Below are 14,945 nucleotides of genomic sequence, written 5' to 3'. Positions count from 1 at the left end.
ATATTTGATGAATATTTGTTGAAAATAAAGTGCAAAATTGTTTTTCTTTAATAAATTTCTAATTAAGTTCAATAAATGAACGAAATTAAGGAAGTCACCAAAGTGAGCATATTTTATCCCCCAAAAAAACTTTCACCTAAAATGTATTGTCTTCAGCATTATTTTATTTTAATTGCCACTTTATTTTTTTAAAGAGGGATACATATAATGATTTTAAAGGCATTTTGGTATAACATTATATAAATATATTTTTAGTACTTAATTCTTTTAGAAGTTTGATAGCATGCATTGAAATCCCACTAGTTACCATAAGCATTAAATATATGTAGGACAGAATGTAACATGGAAACAGATTTCTTGCTGAGTATATATTAAGAATAATTATCTGTGAATATGAAAAATTACCACTAGGCTATTATCTTAGCTCTTGGACTATTAATGATTTAAGGTCCATGTATACCACACACTGAGAGGGTACTTTACTATTACACGTATTTTTTTTCCAAAGAAGGACTGAGGGTTTCTTTTCTTCTTCTTTTTCTTCTTCTTCTTCTTCTTTTTTAGCTTCATATATCCTGTGAGTTGTTTCTGGGGAGTTCAGAGCTTTCTGGGTTTAGAATCCAATTATCAGTGACTAAATATTATGTCTGTTCTTTTGTGACTGGTTTACCTCACTCAGGATGATATTCTCTAGATAGACCCATTTTCTTAGGAATTTCATAAAGTCGTTTCTGATAGCTGAGTAGTTCTCCATTGTATAAATATACCACAATTTTTGTATGTATTCATCTAGTGAAGGATGTCTGGGTTTGGTCCAGGTTCTGGCTGTTATAAATAGGGCTTCTTTGAACATTATGGTTAATGTTTCTTTATTGTATGTTGGAGCATCTCTGGGGTATATGCCTAGAAGTGGAATAAATAGGTCTTCAGGTAGTATTATGTCCAATTTTCTGAGAAAACGCCAGAATGATTTCCATAATGGTTGTACCAGTTTACAACTTCAACAAGAGTGGAGGAGTGTTCCACTTTCTCCACATCCTTGCCAGCATCTGCTGTCTTCAAGTTTTTGATCTTAGCCATTCTGACTGGTGTAAGGTGGAATCTCAAGTTTGTTTTGATTTGCATTTCCCCAATGACTAAAAATGCCTATCACTAGCTTAAATGCTTCTCAGCCATTCAATATTCCTCAAATGAGAACTTTTTGTTTAGCTCTGTACCCAAATATTAAATAAAGTTGTTTGATTCTATGATGTCTAATATCTTGAGTTCTTTGTATAACTTGAATGTTAGGTATCTATAAGATATGGGGTTAGTAAAGATCTTTTCCCAATCTGTTGGCTGTCTTTCTGTTTTCTTTACAGTGTCCTTAGTCTTACAGAAACGTTAAAATCTCATTAAGTCCCATTTCTCAGCTTAGAGCACAAGCCATTTGTGTTCTGTTCAGGATGTTTTACCCTGTGCCTAACTGTTCTAAGTTTCTCTTTTAATAGTTTCAATGTACCTGGTTTAATGTGGAGATCTATGATCCACTTGCACTTGAGCTTTGTACAAAGAGATAAGAAAGGTTGTATTTTCATGCCTCTGCATGCTAAGTTCTAGGTCAACACTGTTTGTTAAAGAAGCTCTCCTTTTTTCATTGAATGTTTATAGCTCCTTTGTCAGAAATCAAGTGGCAATATGTGAGAGGGTTCATTTCTGGATCTTTTTTTCTATTCTTTTATCGACAAGCCTAATTCTGTACCACTACCATGCAGTTTTTAACACAATTTGCTTGTAATATAGCTTGAGGTCAGGAATGGTGATTCCCACAGATGTTTTCTTATTGTTGAGGATGGATTTCGATATTCTAGGTTTTTAGTTATTCCAGATGAAATTGTACATTGCTCTTTCCAACACTATGAAGATTTGGGTTGACATTTTGATGGGGATTGCATTGAATCTGTAGATTGCTTTTGGTAAGATGGCCAATTTACAATGTTGATCCTTCAAATCCATGAGCATAGGAGATCTTTCCATCTTCTGAGATTTTCCTTGATTTCCTTCATCAGAGATTTGAAGTTCTTATCATACAGGTCCTTCACTTGCTTAGTTAGTGTCACACCCAGGTATTTCATGTTGTTTGTGAATATTATAAAGGGTTTCTTTTCCCTAATTTCTTTCTGCATATATTTGTCCTTGAGTAGAGTAAGGGTACTGATTTATTTGAGTTAATTTTATATCCAGCCACTTTGCTGAACTTGTTCATCAGCTGTAGGAGTTCTCTGGTGGAATTTGTGGGGTCGCATAAGTACACTATCATGTCATCTGCAAATAGTGATGTTTTTACTTCTTCCTTTCCAATTTATATCCCTTTGATTTCCTTTTGCTGTCTGATTGCTCTCACCAGGATTTTCAGAACTATGTTGAATAGGTAGGGGAAGAGTGTGTAGCTGTGTCTAGTCCCTGATTTTAGTAAGATTGCTTCAAGTTTCTCACCATTAAGTTTGATGTTGTTTAATGGTTTGCTGTATATTGCTTTTATTATGTTTAGGTATGGGTCTTGGACTCCTGTTCTTTCCAAGACTTTTAACAAAAAAGGGTGTTGAATTTTGTCAAATGCTTTCTCAGTATCTAGTGAGATGAACATGTGGTATTTCTCTTTGAGTTTGTTTATATGGTAGATGACTTTGATGAATTCCTGTATATTAAATAATCACTGCATCCCAAGAATGAAGCCTACTTAATCATGGTGAATGATCCTTTTGAAGTGATCTTGGATTCGATTTGAAAAGATTTTATTGAGTATTTTAGCATCAATGTTCATAAGGGAGATTGGTCTGAAGTTCTCTTTCCATGTAGGGCCTTTGTGTGGTTTAGGAACAAGGGTTATTGTGGCCTCAAAAAATGAGTTAGGTAGTGTTCCATCTGATGCTATTTTGTGGAATAGTTGGAAGGTATTAATATTATGTGGTCAATAAATGTCTGATATAACTCTGCATTGAACCCATCTGGACCTGGGCTTTTTTTTTTTTTTTTTTTTTTTTTTGGAACGCTTTTGATGACTGCATCTATTTCTGTAGGTCTTATGGAAATATTTAGATGGTTTACCTGATCCTGTTTAATTTTAGTATCTGGTATCTGTCTAAGAATTCATCCATTTCCTCCATATTTTCCAGGTCTGTTGAGTATAGCCTTTTGTAGTAGCATCTGATGGTTTCTGAAATATCCTCAGTTTCAGATGTTATATCTCCACTTTCCTTTTTGATTTTGTTAATTTGAATACTCTCTTTTTGCCCTCTGGTTTGTCTGGCTAAGGATTTATCAATAGTGTTCATTTTCTCAAAGAACCAGCTCCTGATTTTGTTGATTCTTTTAATGGTTTTGTTTCTACTTTTTCAATTTCTACTCTGAGTTCGATTATTTCTTGCCATCTATCCTCTTCGGTTTATCTGCTTCTTTTTGTTCTAGAGTTTTCAACTGTGCTATCAAGTTGCTCATGTATGATTGCTCCAGTTTCTTTTTGGAAGCATTCAGAGCTATGAGATTTTCTCTTAGCTGCTTTTATTGTATCCCACATGTTTGGGCATGTCGTGCTTTTGTTTCTATTAAATTGTAGAAAATCCTTAATTTCTTTCTGTTTTTCTTTTTTGACCATGCTCTCATTTAATAGAGCATTATTCAGTTTCAATGTGTATATGGGCTTTTTGTTGTATTTGTTGTTACTAAAGATCAGCCTTACTCCATGGTGATCTGCTAGGTTTCATGGGAGTGCTCCAATCTTATATCTATTGAGGTTTGTTGTGTGACCGATTATATGATCCTTTGTGGAGAAGGTGCCATGAGGTGCTGAGAAGGTGTATTCTTTTTTTTAAGGTGAAATATTCTGTAGATGTCTATTAATTCCAATTGGTTCTAAACCTCTGTGAGTTTCACTGTGTCCTTGTTCAGTTTCTGCGTCCATTATCTGTCTTTTGTTAAGAGTGTGCTATTGAGGTCTCCCAGTATTATTGTGTTTGGTCCAATGTATTTTTTGAGCATTAGTAGGATTTCTTTTATGAATATGGTTACTCTTGTATTTGGACCATATATCTTAAGCATTGAGAGTTCTTCCTGATAAATTTTCCCTGTAATGAGTAAAAGGTGTAATTTTCTTCTTTTCTGATAACTTTTGGTTGAAAATCAACTTTATTAAATATTAGAATAGGTACTCCAGCTTTTTCTTGGAGCTGTTTGCTTGAAAGTTTTTCCCAACCTTTTACTCTGAGATAGTGTCTGTCTTTGTCTCTGACATGAGTTTCCTGTATGCATCAAAATGCTGGATTCTGTTTTTGTATCCAGTCTTATAGCCCATGTCTTTTTATTGGGGAATTTAGTCATTTATGTTAACAGATATTAAGGAATAGTGGTTACTGTTTCCTGATATTTTTGCTATTAGTGGTAGAATTGTGCCTGTGTATCTTTCTTCTTTTGGATTTCTTGCTTATTTATATACTTGTTTTTACTACTATGTAGTTTCCCTCCTTGTAGTAGGTTTTCCACCAATTATTTTAACAACTTTATTTTAAAAAACAAAGGTACATGTACAGATTTTAAGCATTTATGCATAAAATATGTGAATACATTTTTGTCAGCACTTGATTTTTTAAAGGTTTAATAGTATGTATTAAAATCTTACTAGTTACAATGAACATAAAGTACATGTAAAACAAGCTGTAACCTAGAAATAGTCAAAGATTTCTTGGTGTGTAAAGATTAAGCATAATTGTTTTTCTTTTTCTTTTTCATGAACTTCATAAAGACTGTGAGTTGATTCTGGGGTGCTCAGGGCTATCTGGGGTTAGTATCCAATTATCAGTGACTGCATATTATGTTTGATTTTTTGACTGGGTTACCTCACTCAGGATGATATTCTCTAGATGCATCCATTTTCTTAAGAATTTCATAAAGTCATTGTTTATGATAGCTGACTAGTACTCCATTGTGTAAATATACCACAATTTTTGTATCCATTAATCTACTGAAGGAAATATGGGTTCTTTCCATCTTCTGGCTACTATAAATAGGGCTGCTATGAACATTGTGGTGCATGTGTCTTTGTTGTATGTTGGAGCTTCTCTGGGTCATATGCCCAGAAGTGGAATAACTAGGTCTTCAGGTAGGACTATGTCCAATTTTCTGAGAAATTGCCAGACTAATTTCCACAGGGGTTGTACAAGTTTACAACCACACCACGAGTGGAGGAGTGTTCTTATTCTCCACATCCTTACCAAAATCTGCTGTTTTCTGAATTTTTTATCTTAGCCATTATGGTTTGTGTGAAGTTTAATCTCAGGGTTGTGTTGAGATGACTTATAATTAAAGGCTAGGCTTACATTCACCTATTATTCTTTGTAGTGCTGGATTTGTGATCAGATATTGTGTAATTTAGTTATGTCCTAGAATATCTTGGTCTCTCCATCAAAGGTGATTGAGAGTTTTCCTGGATACAGCTGCCGGGGCTGATGCTTGTCTTCTCTTAGGGTCTGTATGATGTCTGTCCAGGATCTTCTAGCTTTCATAATTTCTGTTGAGAAGTCTGGTGTAATTCTGATTTGTCTGCTTTTATGTCTTACATGACCTTTTGCCCTTACTGCATTTAGTATTCTTTCTTCATTTTGCACACTTGGTGTTTTGACTATTATGTGTCAGGAAGAATTTATTTTCTGATCCACTTATTTGGAGTTCTGTACGTTTATTTTATGCTCATGGTCATCTCATACTTAAGGGTATGGAAGTATTCTTCTACAGTTTTGCTGAAGATATTTACTGTGCCTCTTAGTTGATATTCTTCACCCTCTTCTATTCCCATTATATTAGATTTGGTCTTCTCTTTGTGTCCTGGATCTCCTGAACATTATGGATAGGAGCCTTTTGGCTTTTGTATCTTCTTTGACTGTTTTGTCTATGTTTTCAATGTTGCCTTCACTCCTGAGATTCTCTCTTCTATTTCTTCTAGTTTGTTAGAGGTGCTTGCATCTTTGACTCCTGAATTCCTTTTCTGGTTTTCCACCTCCAGGGTTGTCTTTTTTAGTGTTTTCTTTATTGTTTCTATTTCCATTTTCAATTCCTTCATCTCTTTGGTTCTCTTTTTCTCTAGTTCTTTGATTTCTTTGAGTGTTTTTTCTATTTCGTATTTAAAAGTTTCCAATTCTTTATGGTTGTCCTCCCATTTTTGTTTAAGTGAGTTATTGATGCTCTACTAAAAGATCTCCATTATCATCTTGAGGTATGATTTCAGGTCTGAGTCTTCTTTTTCTGGAGTGTTTGGCATTCTGCTGCTTGCTGTGACAGGAGAGCTATGTTCTGATGTTACCAGGTTGTCTTGATTTCCATTGCTTAAGTTCTTTTGCTTTCCTCTTGCCAACTTGTTGTCTGTGATTAATCGTGGTCCTGGTGTGAGTAATTGGTACATGTCTCTCCTGTGTATCTGAGAGCCCAAGATTTTCAGGAGAAAAACTGATACTCTGTTTTAACTTTTGATGGGCAAAAAGTGAGTTCTGTTACCAGTGACTCAGCTCTGTCTTTATGGGCTCAGATGTGGGAGCCCTTATGAGAATTTTCTCGTAGCTCAGCACTGTGCCCACAGGTCCTGAGTACTAGCGGAAGAGACCTGGCTCTTTCTCTAGTCCACTACAGACCCTTTCCCAATAGCACAGTTCTTTCTGCACTTTGAGAACTCCCAATTTGCTCTGCTGGGCCAATCTGTCAGACACCTATCTATTCTAGGTGTAAGGGGGTCTGTAGAGTTTAACTTCAAGTACATCCTTTCTCGGGCAATACCAGGCTCCCACTGACAAGGGCTTGTGATTTACTGTGGGCCTGTGTGTATAGACTTTGGGGGAAGGCTTTCCTTGCAGATCCCAATTCTTTATGCCAGAGTTCCAGCTCCACTGAACCAGAGGGCCACGTTTTCTGCATGCTAACCCTAGACCTCTCTGTGCTTTGGCTACTCACAGCACAGTCTCGCCAGACCTGTGTCCCTGGATCTCCTCGGTTCCTGGTTGCAAATGGCCTGAGTGTTAGGTCGACACACAATGGCTATCAGGACTGATACCAAGTCCTTATTCCATGGCTCCTGCTCTCTTGATCCAAAGAGATGGCCTCGTTCTCTGGATGCTTGGCCTAGACCTCTTTGTGCTTTGGCTACTCGAGAGGCAGTCTCACCAGGCCTGTGTCCTTGGATCTTGTCTGTTCCAGGTGGCGAATATCTTGAGCATTTGGTGTGCACACAAAGGCTTTCCAGGCAGATACCAAATCACTGTGGCAGAGTTCCTGCTCCCCTGAACAAACTGGAGAGCAGTATTTTCAGTATGCTTAGCCTGGCCCTTTCTGTGCTTTGGCTACACAGAGCACAGTCTCATCAGGCCTGTGTCCCTGGATCTCCGCTGTTCCCAGTGGCAAAATCCACCATTATTTTTAAAAAAATTGAAATCAAAAAACAAAAAAATAGCACAGATTCTAAACATAGATGTAAGTAAATGTTAGGAAGGTTTTTTTTTTTCTAGGCTGTCCTGTCAGAGGTCTGCTCTGGCAGACTGGTTGTCTCCCGGGGATATCTGAGGGGGAAAGAGAGTAAAGAGTGTCAAGGACTGGCAAGAATTGTTCAAGTGAAATGTTTAGAGCTTTGTGTATATAGTATATGTTTATATATACATATACATACATATATATACATACACACACACACACACACACACAAACACACACACACACACACACACACACATATATATATATATATATATATATATATATATATATATATATATATATATAGACATATATGTATACATATTTACCAGTCTTAAGTCTTTGAAGTGATAGCTGGCCTTACTCTCAGTTACTCTTGAGGCCAGAGAGTGCAGGCATTTAGCACCTCATAGTAAAACTTCTGAGGATTGAGTAAAGTAGCCTTTGTTTTTATCTCGGAAGGAACCTGGAGGCTAGGACTCTCAGCCTGCTACTGAAAGTCTCAGGAAAAAAAGCACTCTCAAAATTGAGAGTTGTTGTTTAAACAAAGTTGTTTAAATAAAAAATAATTATTATTATTTCTTAGTTCTTCTCCAAAAAGTACATCTCCTCCAAAAATACTCTTATCAAAAGTTTTTTCTTAATTTCTAAGTTGCTTTTTAATTTCTACATTCCCTTTTAGATTTTAAGTTTCCCCTTAATTTCTAAGTCCCCTTTTATTTCTAAGTTATTCTACTATGATGTCCTTATTCCCATCTTGCCCTCTACCCTGCTTTGATGTAATAACTGCATACAACGTATTCTTTCCTAGATTTTTGTACCATTTCTAGTGGAATAGATCACTTGATTTTTACAACCATCTTTTCTTCATTTTTTTAATAAAAGTTCAACCATAAATTCAAATCATAAATTAAATAAGTTTACAATAGGTATTGTTTACATATGTATCCATTGGTACTCAACATTCATTCCCGGGAATAATACTATGGATTCATTGAAATTTAAAATCCCTAATTTTTTGACTAAGTGATTATTGAATATTGGTATAAATAGTTCCAGTCAATATTTGATCTTCTGTTTTTGCACTTACTCCAAATCATTAGTTCTCTTTTCATTACCTTTGGTTCATTGTTTAACAACCTATTAGAATGTGCTCTAAGTAATAGATGCCTGTTTCTATTGCTTATTATTTTGATACTAAAAGACTGACAGAGTTCTAATTACAGTTTTAATATCAGAAAGAATTTAATAACAGTCCTATTATAAGGAGCTTAATAATTACCAATATAATTTTAGGGATTCTTACAGAATCTTGATTAATAATTAAGAAGTCATGTATTTGTCTATATAGAATCACTACAAGAGACTACATCTTCATTGATCTCCAGACATCTTCCCCAAAATGCTAGTACTTGGTGATAAGTGGGTGTGTTTGTATATATGTATATGTCTTTGTGTGTGTGTGCAAAATAAGAGGAAATGCACATTAATAGCAGAAATCTTTTCTTACATGTAATTTCTTCAGACTTGACTAGAATACAAATCCATGTTGACTTGACAGTATATGGTAAAACCATCTCAGCAGATTAACTGCTAATTTTTAGCTTGTAGAGGTTTCCTGTCACTTTTCATTAAAGCCAAGAGTTCACAAGGATAAGAACATCAAGGATTATGGCATTAAAAAGGCAGAGAGCCATAAAACCCAGAGAAGGGACACCTATAGTGAAGTATAATTTGTCAGACATGACAGGGTACTTGAGCACACAGACTCAGAGAGGCATACACCATATCAAGCCAGATAAAGTCAGACAAAACCCTAGAATGGATGGGGGACAAAATAATAAATTATCACTCTTAGCTAGAATGAAGTGATAATAGATAGCTCCTGGAGGGAATCAGATTGTGTGTGTGTGTGTGTGTGTGTGTGTGTGTGTGTGTGTGTGTGTGTGTGTGTGTGTTTATTTATTTGTTTAAAATATGTGGTCCTGATAGGCTGCCCATGTTTTGGTAGATGGCCTATATTGAGATGCATACAGGCAGGATTAAGTGAACTCAGTGAGGAAAGAAAAGTAAACTTAAGAAAATAATGGTGGGAAGGAGAGAGAGAGGAGTTTTAGGAGGACTGGTTGTAGAATTGATCAAAATGCATCATATGCATATACAAAATTCTCAAGCAATGAATTATTTCTAAAAAACAAAGGGAACAAAAAGAAAACACTAAAAGCTTACAAATGAAATTTTTCTTAGTTTTCCCTATAATCAAATATAATTTTCACATTGTGTAATTTCCCCTCAACTTCATTTCTAGATTTCTTAATGTCTCATATTGTTTAAGTACACTAATGTCATGAATATATAATACATACAGTGCATCTAGATTTTACTCTTCTAAAAAAATAACTATTTTAAATATTGCATTTCAATATTATGGTTCAGTGAATATAACCAGAGACATTACCTCCATAATAAAACAATGGTTTTGCACAAGATATGCATCCTATAGATACTTCTGGGGAATAGAATGCAATAAACCAAACTGCTTCCCTTTCAGATATGGATCAGTGCATTAAGTGTCCTGACGATCAGTATCCAAATACAGAGAGGAATCAGTGTCTCCCTAAAATTACCGTATTTTTATCCCATGAAGATAATCTGGGAGCTCTTTTAGTCTCTGTGGCCATTAGTTTATCTGCCTTTTCAGCCTTGATTTTAGGATTATTTATCTGCTATCGGGATACACCCATTGTCAGAGCAAATAACAGAAATCTCAGTTATCTCCTCCTGGTTTCTCTAATGCTCTGTTTCTTTTGCTCATTACTATTCATTGGCCAACCTAGAACACTTACTTGTGTCTTGAGACAAATGATTTTTGGGGTTGTATTTTCTGTGGCTGTTTCTGCTATCTTGGCAAAGACGTTCATTGTGGTTGTGGCATTCAGAGCTACAAAACCAGGAAGCACCTTAAAAATGTGGATGGTGACCCGACTCTCAAATGCTATAGTCTTCTGTGGTTCCATCATTCAAGTGTGCATCTGCGCAGTCTGGCTGGGAACCTATCCCCCTTTCCCGGATGTCGACATGCAGTCAGAGTTTGGACAAATCATCCTCTTGTGTAACGAGGGCTCCACCATCGCCTTCTACTGCGTTCTGGGGTACTTGGGCTTTCTGGCCAGTCTGAGCTTACTTATTGCCTTTCTGGCAAGAAGGCTACCTGACAGCTTCAATGAGGCAAAAACAATCACGTTCAGCATGCTGGTTTTCTGCAGTGTATGGATTTCTTTTTTACCCACTTACCTGAGCTCAAAAGGTAAAACCATGGTGGCCGTGGAAGTTCTTTCAATTCTGGCATCAAGTGCTGGTTTACTGAGCTGTATATTTCTTCCCAAATGCTATGTGATCATACTGAAGTCAGGTGGCCATTCAAGAAATAAGTTTTTTAAATGACGTCCTTTTTAAGACAATAGAATTTATTGTGATCTGTGTAAAATGAATCAGGTAGAAATATTCAAAGTAGAGGTTTAAAGTCAATGCACTTCACCAAACAATAGAAACTGCTGTGTTTTTCAAGTATCCCTGCAATCCTTGGAGCCAACTAGTGACACTGAAATAAGTCACCTCAGGTTAGTGAGTTTCCAGCTAGAGGAGAGTTTTGTTTCTCTACTTGCTGTTTATTTAAATTGCAGTTCTCTCTCTCTCTCTCTCTCTCTCTCTCTCTCTCTCTCTCTCTCTCTCTCTGACTCTCTCACTTGCTCTCACTCTCTTCTCTCTGTCTCTCTATCTCTCTGTCTCTCTCTCTCTCACACACATTTTGTGACAGGATTAGAAAAGATTAAGTATAAGATTGAGAGTAAATCATTTGTGTGGAAACAAGAATATCAGATGTTTAAATGTTAATGTGCTTCTTCTCTATAAGTCATATGTGTGGTGACTATATTCATTAAAAATAAATTTTAAAATAATCACGATTTTGCCACAGAAATTTTATGGCAAAAATTTCAGCTTCTCCATTTTTAAGGTCTCATAAGCAACACAATATAACATGGAAGATTCAGTGTCTCCTGAGCATTTTGTGTACTTCTATATCCTCAGGAGAAACAGCATGAATGAGAGCTTACACAGAGAACCAGGGGAGACACAGACAGTCTTACCCTGAGAATATGTAACACATAAGTGGTAAGAGTATCTCATGAGATGGGAACAGCCTCCATGGGATGTACTTTACTCTATTAGTGTTAGGAGTATCAAATTGTCTTCCCATAGTGAGAGCTGACATCATGTAAAACTACTAGAATCCATTCTCAGAAACAGGATTATCTGATGTTAGACTTGGGCATAGAGAAGTAGTATAAAGCCAGGAATTCAATGGGACATAGTAAATCATGGAAATTTCCATCCTAAAACATGTGGCGTTTTATGCAGTTGCTTTTATCTAGCCAGTCATTTACTTTAAACATGATTTTCAGATCATTCCTAGGACAAACTCATCTTGGAGTTTGCAACATTGATAGGAATCACTGCTCAACCATGGACAAAATTATGCACAGAAATGGCTACATGGACAAAGTGGGTTTGTTTATGTTTTAGAACAAGTCTTACTTATGTTTTCCATCGTCTTTATACTGTAATGGTACTGTTTTATTGGACATAATACTATGACAAAACAAAGAAACATTTAAGGTATTCTGTGTCTACTTTGAGTCTTGATTGTTGCTTATTTTTTACTTCAGGAAACTTATTTGGCCATAAAAACAGCATAAAAGTATCCATTGAAATCTGCTTTGTTATGGGTAAAATAAAAACTGTTCAAAATGTATTACATGAACAGCATAGAAACACTTCTGTTCAAAGGGTTTGAAACTATGTCCTCATGTGGACTTACTACCTTAAAGTGAAAGACACTTCACTTTAAAAAGCTGCCAGGCAGATTGATTCCATGAGTATGAAGAAATACCTGTTTTCTAGATCCAGTTTTTCTCTTAAAGTCGAGGACCACCATCTTACAAACAGAGCACTGACAGACAAATAGAAGATTTTAGGAGCAGCTCCAAATAGATGGCAGGAATAACATCCTGGCTAGTACTTATCCAAAAGATTAAGTAACTGTTCAGCAAATATATGTTGCTAACTAAATGTACAGACATTCATGTGTGTTGTAAATGGGAAGACTGTGGCAGTCACTGAATGGTTAATGGAGACTATTCAATATCCAGTAATCTCTCAAAAAGAACAAAAATTTATTACTTGATTTGGATTTATAAATAAATGGTAAAATAATGTCTTAAAATATCATAAATACTTTCACAAATTTTAAATATATAAACAATCATTTTGTGATACTTTCCTTAATAAATATTAGAATGGTTGAACTTACCTGTTTCTCTACTTCAAGCATGTTTTCTTCACTGCACTTCTCCAGAGGGAAGCTTCATTGTAAGCTGTGTGTTGAATTCATTGCTCTGTCTTTAAAATTAATATCTATTCATTCTATATTATCTTTTTTCTCTTTTACAACATTATATTTAAAAATAAGAATACATATACAGATTTTTAAAGGCATTTTGAGATAACACTGGATGAATATATTTTTGTCAGAACTTAATTCTTTTAGAGGTTTGTTAGGGTACATTGAAATCCCACTAGTTACCATAAGCATGAAGTAGGAAAAAACTTAACATAGAAACAATCAGTTTTCTTGGTGAGTATAAATTAATCATAATGATCTTTGAATACCAAAAATTGCCACAGGGATATATTCTTAGCTCTTGAATTATTAATGATTTCAGGTCCAGGTGTACAACACTCTGAGAATGTGCTATGCATTTACTTTTTCCTAAAAAGGACTGAGGGTTTCATTTTTGGCTTATGTTTTTCTTGAGCTTCATATGGACTGGGAGTTGATCCAGGGATATTCAGAGCTTTCTGGGGTTAGTATCCAATGATCAGTGAATCCATATTGTGTCTGTTCTTTTGTGACTGGGTTACCTCATTCAGGGTGATATTTTCTAGATGCATTAATTTTCTTAAGAATTTCATAAAGTCATTGTATCTAATAGCTAAGTAGTACATCATTGTGTAAATATACCACAATTTTTTTATCAATTCATCTGATGAAGGACATCTGGATTCTTTCCAGCTTCTGGCTATTATAATTAGGACTGCTAAGAACATTGTGGTGCTTGTGTCTTTATTGTATATTGGAGCATATCTATGGTATATGTCCAGAATGGAATAACTGGTTCTTCCGGTAGGACTATGTCCAATTTTCTGAGGAACTGCCAGACTGATTTCCAGAGTGGTTGTACCAGCTTACAACCCCACAAAGAGTGGAGGACTGTTCTGCTTTCTTCGCACCCTCGCCTGCATTGGCTGTCATCAGAGTTTTTGATCCTAGCCACTCTAACTTGTACGAGGTAGAATCTCAGGGTTGTTTGATTTGACTATTATTTTATGTGGTGCAATGTATGTTTTATATTTTAGTAGGGTTTCTTTTATGAATATGGGTCCTCTTGTATTTGGACCATATATGTTAAGGATTGAGAGCTCCTCCTGATAAAATTTTTCTACAATAAGTAAAAAGTGTTATTCCTTACTTTTTCTGATAACTTTAGGTGGAAAATCTACTTTATACAATATTTGAATGGCTACTGCAGCTTGTTTCTTGGCTGTCTCCTTAGAAGTTTTTTTCTTATCCTTTAACTCTGAGATAGTGTCTGTCTTTGTCTCTGTGATGAGTTTCCTGTATGCAGCAAAATACTGGATCCTTTTTATGTATCCACTTTGATAGCCTATGGCTCCTTGTTGAGAAATTGAGTCCATTTAAGGTAACAGATATTAAGGAATAGTGGTTGATGTTTCCTGTTATTTTTGCTTTTACAGGTAGAGTTATGTCTGTGTGACTTTCTCCTTTTTTTTGGATTTTTTGCTTAGTAATTTTCTTGTATTTTCTAGAATGTAGTTTTCCTCCATGTGTTGGGTTTTTCATCTATTATTCTTTGTAGGTTTAGACGTGTGGTCAGATATTGTTTAAATTTAGTTTTGTCCTGAAATATCTTGGTCTCTCCATCAATGGTGATTGAGAGTTTTGCTGGGTATAGCTGCCTGGGCTGACATTTGTGTTCTTTTATGGTCTGTATGATGTCTGTCCAGGACCTTCTAGCTTTCATAGTCTCTGTTGAGATGTCTGGTGTAATTCTGATTGGTCTGCTTTTATATTTTACATGATCTTTTTCCTTTACTGCTTTTAATATTCTTTCTTTGTTTTGAACACTTGGCATTTTGACTATTATGTGTTGAGAAGAATTTCTTTTCTGGTCTACTCTATTTGGAGTTCTGTAGGATTCTTTTATGCACATAGTCACCTCATTCTTAAGGGTAGGGAAGCATTCTTCTATGTTTTTGTTGAAGATATTTACTGTGCCCCTTAGTTGATATTCTTTCCTCTCTTCTATTCCTATTAA

At 35.5% G+C, this 14,945-nt stretch overlaps 1 protein-coding gene across 1 annotated transcript in view; it reads left to right on the top strand.

The window, feature by feature from the left end:
* Positions 1-10,932, top strand: part of LOC308419113 (vomeronasal type-2 receptor 26-like) — a gene marked incomplete at both ends in the record, with an annotated part of 49,251 nt that extends 38,319 nt beyond the window's left edge. The window contains one exon of the mRNA XM_080914693.1: positions 10,040-10,932. Within this exon, the coding sequence (XP_080770819.1) occupies positions 10,040-10,932 (893 nt within the window). The remainder of the gene's footprint in view (positions 1-10,039) is intronic.
* Between the last annotated feature and the right edge of the window lie 4,013 nt (positions 10,933-14,945).

This window comes from Micromys minutus (genome assembly GCF_963924665.1).
Source record: "Micromys minutus genome assembly, chromosome: 3".
In the NCBI taxonomy this organism is placed as follows: Eukaryota; Metazoa; Chordata; class Mammalia; order Rodentia; family Muridae; genus Micromys; species Micromys minutus.
The sequence above is the reverse complement of the archived record's forward strand: the minus strand, read 5'-3'. Positions and strand labels throughout refer to the sequence as shown.